Source organism: Haemaphysalis longicornis, unplaced genomic scaffold, assembly GCF_048455015.1.
Source record: "Haemaphysalis longicornis isolate Haplotype H1 unplaced genomic scaffold, Haemaphysalis longicornis Haplotype H1 scaffold_2, whole genome shotgun sequence".
In the NCBI taxonomy this organism is placed as follows: Eukaryota; Metazoa; Arthropoda; class Arachnida; order Ixodida; family Ixodidae; genus Haemaphysalis; species Haemaphysalis longicornis.
Genome location: NW_027526295.1, coordinates 121,722,273 through 121,733,867, shown reverse-complemented (window position 1 = coordinate 121,733,867; position 11,595 = coordinate 121,722,273). Strand labels below are relative to the sequence as shown.

General features: G+C 54.9%; 1 protein-coding gene across 1 annotated transcript; it reads right to left on the bottom strand.

The window, feature by feature from the left end:
* Positions 1 to 4,239: 4,239 nt before the first annotated feature.
* On the bottom strand, positions 4,240 to 9,693 carry LOC144168258 (uncharacterized). Its single transcript, XM_077697277.1, has 4 exons — positions 8,797 to 9,693; positions 8,169 to 8,508; positions 5,379 to 7,934; positions 4,240 to 4,337 (listed from the first exon to the last, which is right to left on the bottom strand). The coding sequence occupies exons 1-4, from the start codon at positions 9,691 to 9,693 to the stop codon at positions 4,240 to 4,242; spliced, it is 3,891 nt and encodes a 1,296-aa protein (XP_077553403.1).
* Between the last annotated feature and the right edge of the window lie 1,902 nt (positions 9,694 to 11,595).

The window sequence follows — 11,595 nt, the reverse complement described above, 5'->3', positions numbered from 1 at the left end:
TTCCACTGACGAGCGGTTCGCCACGGGCGGCGCTGTTCGCTGAAACGACGGTGGTGCCATACAATGGCCGCCGGGTCCCTATAGGAGGCTCCTCCGCACGTGGATTCTGCTAGCTATCAAAATAACTGATTTCTTTGTCCCTAAGGACGATGGAGGGTGTGCTGACACAATGTTGCTGCCGCTTCTGAATTCGCCATGCCTCTCGTATCTCTAGCCTCATTCTGTCAGGGTAACGAGCCAGCACGCGGCACTGCTGAAATGCAGGCAGGCATGCAGGGAGATGTGCGCACTTTGCCACGTGCGCGGCAAGCGTGCTCCCCAAGGAGTTGCGTACATCGCACGCGTGCTCTCGTAGGCGATCGTTGAGGCAGCGCCCCGTCAGCCCCACGTACGAGCGTCCACACGACAATGGTATTTCGTACACCGCCTCTTGCTCACCTCCCTGCATGCCTTCCTGCATTTCAGCAGTGCCACGTGCTTGCTCGTTATCCTGGCAGAATTAAGCGAGAGATACGAGAGGCATGGGAAATTCAGAAGCGGCAGCAAGATTATGTCAGCACACCCTCTGTTGAGTAGTGTTTTCTTTGTCGAAAACAGTACGGAAAACCGCAGGCGTGAACTTGCTTTTAGATATTAGCGAGTTCCCGCTCGACTGCGCGTAACTTAACGGGGCGGCTGGTGCCGCGCGCGCAGGAGATCTCCAAGGAACGATGCGAACAGTATGGGTTCACTTGAAGCTCTGTTTATTATACGCACAGGTATACACTACTGAAAGAGGGTAAGGGCACGAACGAAGAGGAGAGTCTCGGTGCCTCAAATGGCGATGGTTGGCGTCGGTTCGTCTGCAAGCGCGCACACATATAAACACACGTCGCTCGCTGGCGCCGCACCGTCCGGGGTCTGTGGCATGGTGTCGGATGCGCCGCATGGTGTAAACAGCGGCCGCTTTTCGTTCCGATCCTCGTCTTCGGTTACTTGATCCGGGGCCTCCAAAGTCCTTCCGAGCTCTTCCCCGTCAGCGACGTGTAAACTTTAGACACGCCTTCCGAGAACGGAGGAATTCTTAACATCCTCCCCCCCAATGAGCCTCTGCTCATTCTTATTACAGCTCCAGAGGGTAAAGCGCGTTGAACTGGCCGCCGTAATTCTTTCTTGTTAGGAAGAACTATTCTGCAGGCCCGAGCCTTTCCGTCCCGTCCGGGAAACGTCTCGACCACCCTGCAAAGTTTCCACAGCTGGCGAGGTGTTTTATCTTCGCCGAGCAAGACAATGTCTCCCTCCTTGACGCTCTTCTGCGGGAGCCCCGCTGCGAAGTGCGCCGAACGTAGCTCCAGCAGATATTCGCGTCTCCATTGTCTCCAGAACAAATCCATACGGGCGCTGCGTCGCTGCGATTGCCTTGTGACTGTACGTTTCGTAGATGTCGTTACGATATTACCGCCGGGGGAAGGCAAACTTGTAAGCCTACGTCCGATGAGTAAGTGCGACGGGGTCAAAGGCGTGAGTTCTTCCGCCTGAGAGTGCACGTAGGTGAGCGGGCGAGAACTGACAACCGCTTCCGCCTGAGTGAGAATGGTTACTATGCTGTCGTAGTCGAGTGCACTTCTTCCAAGAACCTTTCGGAGAACGTTCTTGACTGTACGTACCATTCTCTCCCAGAAACCACCCCACCATGCTGCTCTTTCCACTATGAATTTCCAAGTTATTCGATGGTCACTTAGGTATGCCTGAGTGTCGCTTCCCTTGATGGCGTGGAAGATTTTGTTCAGGTCCGCTGAGGCTCGCTTGAATGTGAGAGCGTTGTCCGAGTACACAGTTTTCGGTATTCCTCTTCTCGCAATAAATCTCCTCAACGCCATAAGAAATGTCTCAGTAGTGAGGTCTCTTACCAGCTCTAGGTGTACCGCCCTGGTTGTAGCGCAAGTAAAGAGCGCTATATAAGACTTCCGCATGCTTCCTTGGTCCGTGTAAAATATGGGGCCCGCGAAGTCTACACCCGTAACCTCAAAGGGGTCCGCCTGAGTCACCCTGTCAGCTGGTAGCGGGGCCTGAGCTTCCGCGGCAGGTCGACAACTCTGTCTTTGACACGGCACGCAGCGTCTTATGGCTGATTTCACGGCTTGTCTTGCACGAATGATCCAGTAGTTCTCCCGGAGGTGGGATAACGTATCTTGTACTCCTGCGTGTAGAAGCCGCTTGTGTTCCCCGCGAATCAGAAGGCCAGCGTAAGGGTGCCTCGCAGACAGAATGATCGGATGTATTGTTCTCTCTTGCTCTGTACTGTTTTGCAGCCGACCTCCAACCCGTAGCAGTCCCTCGTTGTCTAGGAACGGGTTCAAATCTTTTATCGGGGATTTTCGGTCGAGCGGCTTGGATGCACTGAGGGTCCGTACTTCATTTCCGAATGTTTCCATCTGTGAAATCCTCAGCCAGTACCTCTCCGCCTCGGTCATCTATTCGGCTGACAGGCTCCCCATCCTTTTCTCCGAAGAGGTTCGGCAGTTGTAGAGGAAGCGCTTGATCCACGCTGTTGTCCGAAGCACTCTAGTGAGGGAACTCTTTTCGCTTAGGTTTATCAGAACAGCTGGTTCGCCGTCTGTTATGGTGTTTAGCACCGGCGTTCTGATTTCTTCTTGCCAGAGTTGGGGATCAGCAAGGCAGGGTTCGAAGGCGGGGTACGTTTTGCTTTTGTTGAGCCACTCTGGCCCTTATCCACCATTGCTTAGCATTCACCAAAACTGATGGTAAGATACCCCTGGTTAATATGTCTGCGGGGTTTTCCTTTCCGGGACAGTGCTTCCACACTGCGGGATTGGTCAGTTGTTGTATCCCTTGGACTCGGTTTGAAACAAAAGGCTTCCATTTGGAGGCGGAACTTTTGATCCAGCTTAAGGCTATCGTTGAGTCTGTCCAGCAGTGAACTGTCATGCCTTCAATTCCCAACTGTTTCGTCAGGTTTTTTGCCAGCCGTGCGGCGATAACGGCTCCCATCAATTCTAGTCGCGGTAGTGACAGTCGCTTGAGAGGAGCCACTCTCGCTTTAGCCATCAACAATGTCACCGTGGTGCATCCATTTTCTGTCCTTGCTTTAACATAAGCAACAGCGCCGTATGCCTTTGGGCTGGCATCACAGAACACATGGAGCTCCACTTCTGTGCACGCATGGCTGAGGTCACGAGCGAGCAGCCTAGGTGTTGCGATCTGCCTCAGCATAGGCAACTGGTTGCACCACTTGTCCCACGTCTCAGCTATATCGGGCGGGAGACTTTCGTCCCAGTCTGTCCCTCGTTCCCACAGGCTCTGAAACATTACTTTCGCAGTAGTCGAAATTGGCGCGAGGAAGCCAAAGGGGTCAAACACGCGTGCAGATGCCTGCAGAAGAAATCGCTTCGTGTCTTGTCGCTTGCTCAAAAAGTCAATCAGCGTGTTCATCTCAAACACAAAATCGTCACTTTCTGGCCTCCACTCGACTCCAAGAATTTTTGTCATCGTCACGTCGGAAAATCCGCTTTGGGTTCGATCTGTTTCCGACAATGCCTCTTCGAGCTTGAATTCGTTCGATTTCCATTTACGGAGGTTCATGCCAGCTAGCTGCATGATTTCCTGTGATTCTTGACAAATCTTTTCCGCCTCCTCCAGGTTGTCAGCTCCCGTTACAAGATCGTCCACGTACAAGTGGTTACGTAGCATCTCTGATGTTGCAGGAAACAAGTTATGCACAGAGTCGAGATGGTGCTTTAAGGTAGCTGCGAGCAGAAATGGACTAGAGGTAACTCCAAAGGGCACTCTTGTCATTCGATACCCCTTGATCGGAGGAAGAACTTCTCCCCGTCTGGGAACGCTTTCGTACCAAAGGAAGCGTAGTGCATCGCGATCCATTTCCGCAAGCCCAACCTGAAGAAAGGCCTTCTCAATGTCAGCCATGATGGCCACATTGTGCATCCTGAACCTAATGAGAATATCCGACAGGTTCGGATTTAGGTTCGGCCCAGCAGATAGTACCTCATTCAAAGACCGCTGACCTGGTGCGCTTGACGAAGCATCAAAAACTACTCTTAATTTGGTAGTTTCACTGCTCGGGCGCGTTACGCCGCGATGCGGCATGTAATAAACAGGCCCCCTCGGGGACTCACCCGCTTCGGGAACTTCCTCAGCGTGTCCGGTAAGGAGGTATAAAGAATAAAGGGATCTTTCGAATACGTTGGGGACTTAAAACAAAACGAGATTTATTTCCTTCGGCTACATACGGTCTGCACTCAGGGAGGGTCTGTCCTTCACTACCGCGTCCGCACCCCGCTCCCGTCCAGACACGCCACTGCCCCCCTCCTCCTCCACGTCTGCATACCAGACGCCCCTCGCAGTTACACACCGCAGTCGCGCTCCGGGCCCGGGCATCCTCCTTCTCCTCTTCGTCTGGCATGCGTTGGCGCGTCCTCTTGGGGCATCTGTTTGCCGTTCCGGTGCGGTCTGCGTCGGTCGTCTGGTGTTTGCGTTGGACGGGGAGCCAAACTGCTCTTGAGAATCTTCAACATCCTCCCCGCCCAAATGGGCGCAGCTCATTTCTTTATGACTCCAGCCGATACAATAGCTGGATCGGACGCCTGACGGTGGTTCCTCCAGGGAGTCGAACAAGGCAGGAACGCGTGTGACCGTCCCGAACGGGGAAAACTTGAACAATCCGACCCGTCTTCCAGGTCTGCCGGGGCTGAAAATCGTCGTGTAGCAACACCAGTTCGCCCATACGCAGGCCGCTCGAAGCGGTCGGAGGAGAATGGTTATACGATTTTAGCGCGCAAACGTATTCCCGGCGCCACCTTTTCCACAAAAGCGTCGACAGCCGCTCGCGGTGTCTCCACCTGCGGGTGAGCTCGCCGCCTGAGGCTGTCGATGGCTCCTCGCCGCGTGTTGGGAGAGAAGTGAGGCGTCGTCCGACAAGGAAATGTGCCGGCGTGAGCGGTTCCGGCTCGCTCGCCTCCGAGGGAACACTAGTGAGCGGTCTTGAATTTATCACCGCTTCTATATCCGCCAGGATGGTGCTTAATTCTTCCAAAGTGATGTAGCTGCACCCCAGCACTTTCTTCAATGCCGTTTTTACAGAACGGACCATCCGCTCCCAAAAGCCACCCCACCAGGCCGCCCTCTCTACGATGTATTTCCACTCAATGCCTTGGTGTGTCATGTAGTTTACTGTTTCCTCCTTTTGCGCTGCTTTCCATAGTCTGGTCAGCTCCCCGGAAGCGCGCCGAAACGTCTTAGCGTTGTCAGAATAGACGATGCGGCAAAGCCCACGCCGTGCCACAAAGCGACGAAAGGCCAGAAGGAAGCTCCCGTCGTCATGTCACTCACTACCTCCAGATGCACAGCCCTTGTTACAGCACAGGTCAGCAGCAAGATGTAGGACTTCTGCGTCTTGCCGTCGCTTTTAGTTAGGACAGGCCCGGCGAAGTCGATCCCCGTGACCTCGAATGGAGCCGCCTCCGACACACGGTCTCGTGGCAGTGGGGCAGTCGGCTCGGTCGCCCGTCTGCTGTGCATTCTTCGGCAGGTAATGCAGCGGCCCAGGACCTTCTTTACGGCTTGGCGGGCCCGAATGATCCAGTATGCCTCTCGCAACTGTGTCAAGACGTCCTGGCATCCCGCGTGGAGCAACCGCTGATGTGTGCTGGCTATCAGCAATTCCACGAAGTGGTGTGCCGCAGGCAGCACGATCGGATGCGCCGTCTCGTATGGAATTTCGGAGTGCAGCAGACGTCCCTTGAGACGCAGCACCTCGTCATCATCCCTGAACACCTCCACATTTCGCAGGGCGGTGGCTTGATCGGAAGTCCCCTCGTGCTCGAGCCGGCCAATCATGCTGCCAAACGCCTCTTCTTGTACTTGGCGGAGTAGTAGGAGCCGGGACTCTCTCAGTTCTTTTGCGCTAAGCGGGCCCATCCTCTTTTCAGCCTTTGGGTTGCAGTTGTTGACGAAACGCCGCAGCCAAGCTGTGACCCGCAGCAGGCGACTCAAACTGCTATACCTGTCTATTGGTACCAGCTGGTGAGTCGCAACCGTCTTGGCATGGCCCACTGGCAACGCCGCTGATCTCCTCTCCTCTTCGGGAACCTCAGTGGGCGAACCAGTGGGTGTCTTTGGCCAAGAGGAGGCAGGCTGTGCCAGCCACGTCGGTCCCGTCCACCAACTTTCGCAATCTTTTAGCTTTTCCGGAGCAACTCCTCGAGTTAGCATGTCAGCTGGGTTTTCATTGCCCGGGCAATGTCTCCAGTCACTGGGTGCTGTTTTCTCTTGAATCTCCATGACGCGGTTTGCCACAAAGGGCTTCCAGCGACTAGCCGACCCTCTTATCCAATGGAATGCGATCATGGAGTCTGTCCACAAATTCAATCGGCTCAAGGATAAAGCCAGCACCCGCTTCAGGTAGTCGCAAATTCGGGCGCCCAGCAGCACACCTAGAAGCTCCAGTCGTGGCAGCGACAGCGCCTTCAAAGGGGCAACACGTGACTTAGCCATGACAAGCGTCACAGTCGTTTCACCATCCCTTTGGCTTCGCAGGTAGGCAACAGCTCCATAAGCCTGCGGGCTCGCATCAGTAAAAATATGGAGCTCGTTCCCTTCGGCATGGCAGACGTAACGGCGCGGAATAGAGATCTCCTCTAGATGGTGAAGAGCTTCAACCCATTGGCTCCAACTGTCACTCAGGTCCCTTGGAAGCGGTGCGTCCCAGTCAAGTCCAAGGGTCCACAGTTTTTGGAACAGCATTTTCACGATTATTGTCACAGGACCCAGAAGACCAAAAGGGTCAAAGATTCTTGCCGATACCTGCAGGATGAAGCGCTTAGTGTTGCGGTTGATGGTGAGGAGCTCTAGCGTGGTTCCGAGGCAGAATTTCAGTGCATCGTTGCTTCTGTTCCACTCGAGACCCAACACTCTTGTCACCGGCGATGCGGAGGCTTCGGTTTCAGACGATGGGTTTCCTACTCCATCTCTGTGGAACTTTTGCTGCATTATTTCACTGTTGGAACTCCACTTCCGTAGCTTCATCCCTGCCGAGCTGAGTATGTGCTGCGCCTCCTGGTAGAACTTAGTTACCCTCTCGAGAGTGTCAGCGCCGGTAATTAGGTCGTCGACATAAAGGCAGCCTTCCAGAACCCTTACAGTGTCACAAAGGTCCCCTGCAACTGTACTCAGGTGATGCTTAATAGTAGCAGCCAGCATAAAGGGGCTGCAAGTTGCGCCGAAAGGCACGCGCGTCATGCGCCACCCAACGATATCCGGGTCCTTCGCGTCATCTGTAGGCGGATCAGCATACCACAAGAAACGGAGGGCGTCACGGTCGTCCGGCTTGATACCTATCTGTACAAGCGCCTTCTCTATGTCAGCAGTCAGTGCAATGACATGGCAGCGAAAATTGAGAATCAGCTGCAGGAGATCAGGGTTTAGGTTCGGGCCGGTTGACAGCGCATCATTGAGTGACAAAGATCCTTGTGCTTTAGCTGAGGCGTCGAACACGATTCGTATCTTTGTCGTTGAGCTGTCAGGCCGGTAAACAGCACGATGAGGCATGTAGTAGACAGGTCTGGATGAGACTTCGACTTCACTCTCAGGAACCCTTTCTGCGTAGCCTTTTTCTATGTATTCCCTGAGCGCTTCGTCGTATTGCACCAGCCTGTCGGTGTTACTGCCTAGCGGACGCGTCAGCTTGAGCAGGCGCTGTCTTGCTACAGTCTCGTTAGTTTCCAGCTGCCGGTTCAGGGGCTTCCAAGGGAGGCCGGCCTCGTAGCGACCGTCGATAAATGCAAGCGACGAAATGAAATCCTCTCGTACCTTTTCATTTTCGCCTCCTCGGCCGCAGTTCGTTTCTGTGATGCCAAGGCTCTCTAGCTCCCAGAAAGCCCGAAGCTCCGTAGAGAGGTTGGGGTTCTGCTGGGTTACGACTGTACGGAGAACAGCAACAGCAGAGCTCGTGACCACGGAGGATGGTTACGGGATGGGGCCTTGAAGCGTCCATCCGAAATCAGTTTTCACCGCCACCAGGGATCCATGTAACTTGCGAACTTCGCCACTCACTATCTCTCGATAGTAGTCGGCACCGATGAGGACGTCGATCTTTTCCGAATTCCGGAGAGCTGGGGAAACGGCAATATCAGCCAAATCCAGTCCAACCTCACCGATGGTCTGCACCACGCTGTCAGGTAAGGCCAGGTGATCAGAGCAAATGTCCTCAATCTCTAAGGCGTCTACGCTATGCTCCTTACGGCTGTACTGGCTCCGAAGCCACACTCGCACAACACGTCGCTTCTTCTTCGTAACGTTTTGCGTCCCGCCGAAGGGGTAGATGGTTACCTCCTCTTCACCGACCACCTCTAGTTTCAGCTCTCGTGAGAGGCCCTCGGTGACGAAGGAGCGTTGGCTACCCCCATCCAGCAAGCACCTCGCCAAACGCTTCCGATCTCGGCCATCCACCCACACCCGCGCAGTCTGCAGCAGCACAGCATTCCTGACACCGCTCTGGAGAGAAACCGCAGATTGCTGTTCAGTGTCCCTTTTGTCGATCGCAGATGGCGCAGGCGGATCACACAGTGGGGTGATGTGGCGGCGACCGCACTTTGCACAGCGCAGCGACCAGTTCCTACACTGTTGGCTAGTGTGTCCACGCTTTGCGCACCGATAACACCTCCCGTCTCTCCGCAGCCTTTTTTTCTTTTCTTCAATAGACAAAGCTGCGTCGCACTTGGGAGTTTCATGTGATTTGGAAGCACAGGAGGCGCACTTTTCCGATGGGTACTGGGCACCAACCTGGAGAGCGGCTGCTGAGCCCTTTCCTCTTCTGCCGTAGTCACTGGACGGATGTTTGTCATCGCGCTGGTTTGCAGGTGGCGTCTGGGCTTGACTGTTGCGCTGGCAGGCCTTTTCTCGACTTTCTAGCTCGAGCCGTATCGAGCGCAAGATATCACTGAGCGTCGAGCTGTCGAGCACACCCTTGCTTGCACTTTTCTGCTTGTGGTACTCGACGGCCCACTCCTCTGGCATGACACGAAACAAGGCGGCACACAACATTGTCCCGTAGCCTTCAGAGCCGACACCCAGTGTCTTCAGCGCACCTGTGTTCTTTTGTACGTGATCGTGAAGGCGACGGAGGGCTGCGACGTCGTTCAACGCTTTCACTTGAGGCAAATTGAGCAACTGCGTGAGGTGCTCCTGCACAAGAATGTCTTGCCTGCCGAAGCGCTCTTTGAGCATGTCCACTGCGCTGCTGTAGTTGTCTTCTGTCGCCTGGAGGCCGCTCACCACCGCCGCCGCCTTTCCCGTTAGGGACATTCGCAGGTAGAGGAACTTCTCCACGCTGGAGAGGGAGTTGTTCTCGTGGATCGCCTGTTTGTATTGCTCCCAAAATGGTTGCCACTCCAACTTGTTGCCGTTGAATTTTTGAAGCTCAACCTTCGGCAACCTCAGGTGTCCGGAGTTGCGAGGTCGTTCGGAACTTGAGAGCGCATCCGAGTCCACGACGCTACATTCCTTGGGTGAAGCCCTCTCGATCATGCGACGAAGCCGCGTGCGCATCCGTGTGACGAGACTCTGACTTCGACGAACCGTTTCGTATTCCTCAGCCAGACCAGCATCGATGACGTGTGGCTCGATGAGGGCGTCTTGCTGCTTTAAATCTCTGGCAAGCGCCTCCACCTCTTCCGCCATCTCGGCAAGCCGATCTTCGTCTGGGGGCTCACCATGCTCGCTGATCGGGAACGCAAGCAGCTCCTCGCTGAGCCGTTGGAGCTCGTCTCGCGTCACCTTTCTTTTAGTCAGGCGTCGTTCCACCTTCCGTTGTGCACACAGTAGCAGTCCGAAGAATCGCTTAGCTCGTTCACCGATGAAGTCCCGGGTTTCGGCACCAATAAAGAATAAAGGGATCTTTCGAATACGTTGGGGACTTAAAACAAAACGAGATTTATTTCCTTCGGCTACATACGGTCTGCACTCAGGGAGGGTCTGTCCTTCACTGCCGCGTCCGCACCCCGCTCCCGTCCAGACACGCCACTGCCCCCTCCTCCTCTACGTCTGCATACCAGACGCCCCTCGCAGTTACACACCGCAGTCGCGCTCCGGGCCCGGGCATCCTCCTTCTCCTCTTCGTCTGGCATGCGTTGGCGCGTCCTCTTGGGGCATCTGCTTGCCGTTCCGGTGCGGTCTGCGTCGGTCGTCTGGTGTTTGCGTTGGACGGGGAGCCAAACTGCTCTTGAGAATCTTCAACAAGGTAGTCCCGCATCGCCCTGTCGTAGGCCTCAGCCGTGCCTTCACTGCGCAAAAGCTTTGTAGTCAGACAGGAGAGCCTCGCAAGAGCCGTCGTCTTGTTATACGCAAGCTCGTGTATGTTTTCTTGCCAGGGAAGGGCAACGCAGTAGCGACCGTCCTTGTAAGCGACGTTTTCTTTGAAGTCCTGTAGCACTTGCTTCTCGGTGTGGGTGTTATCTCGCTTCTCCGTAATGCCTATGTGCTCCAGCTCCCAGAATGATTTTAGCTGCTTGGAAAGATTGTCGTCATCCAGGTCGGCGCTTACCGTTACGCGCAAGACCCCAGTGCTGGCGTGATAGGCGACAGCGGATGACGAAGTTGACGCACTTCCCTGCAACGTCCATCCGAAAACCGTCTCCACGGCGACGAGCCCGCTTTGTAGGCGCTTGATGTTACCGGTGGCCACCTCCCAGTAATAATCGGCTCCTAGGAGGAGTCCTACTTCGTCGAGACGGGACCCATCGACCGAGCAGTCGGCGACCTCCATTCCTTGTTCATTAAGGTATGCCACGGTGGTCATCTCAGGAGCTGGTATCACGTCGCAGCAAATATGAGGGACCTCCAACGCTTCCACTCGGACTTCGTTTCCGCTGTGTTGGTTGCGCAGCCACAGCTCGACGCGGCGGCATTTTCTTTGCTCAGTGGGCCTCTCGTTGCCAAAGGTCATAATTGTCAGTTTTTCCTCTCCCAGGACGCGGAGTTTTACCCGTCGCGATAGTTCTTGTTTCACAAATGTGCGCTGACTTCCGCCGTCGAGAAGGAGCCTCACTTTGGATCGCTCGTGAGGTCCCTCTGCCCAAACTTGAGCAGTTTGCAGCATAATGCGGACAGCGCCAACCGTCGCTGCTGCCTGAAGTGACGACTCTGCGGTAGGCGCTGGCGGGGCCGCAACCTGGCTCGATGGTTCCTGGGCGGGTCTGTTGTTGAGGCCGCAAAGAGCAGTGGCGTGTCGAGCTGAGCACTTCGCGCAAGTAAGCCAATTTGCCGTACGACATTCAGCTGCTCGATGGTTTCGTTTGGTGCATTTGAAGCAACGTCTCTCTTGTTTCAGTATGTTGCTCTTTTGTTCGGGAGAAACACCCGCCTGGCAGTCGGCTGTCAGGTGATCACGTGCTTTGCAAAAGGCGCATTCATTTTCCTTCTTATCCGCGAACGCTGACAGGACTGACGACGATGCCTGCTTTTGGTCGTTTCCCATGCGGTTCTGTTTGTTTCGTGGCGAATGAGACTCTTGAAACCGACAAGTACCGTACTCTGCTCTCTCTCTGCTCTCGATTTCATTTCGCAGGAAGTCTAGAAAACTCA

Coding starts and splice junctions, on each gene's coding strand:
- LOC144168258 (XM_077697277.1), bottom strand. CDS start 9,693: ATGGCGGAAGAGGTGGAGGCGCTTGCCAGAGATTTAAAGCAGCAAGAC. Junction 8,509..8,796: donor GCTCAGCAGCCGCTCTCCAG/GTTGGTGCCCAG, acceptor GTTTCTCTCCAG/AGCGGTGTCAGGAATGCTGT. Junction 4,338..5,378: donor CTACATCTTGCTGCTGACCT/GTGCTGTAACAA, acceptor TCTGGTATGCAG/ACGTGGAGGAGGAGGGGGGC.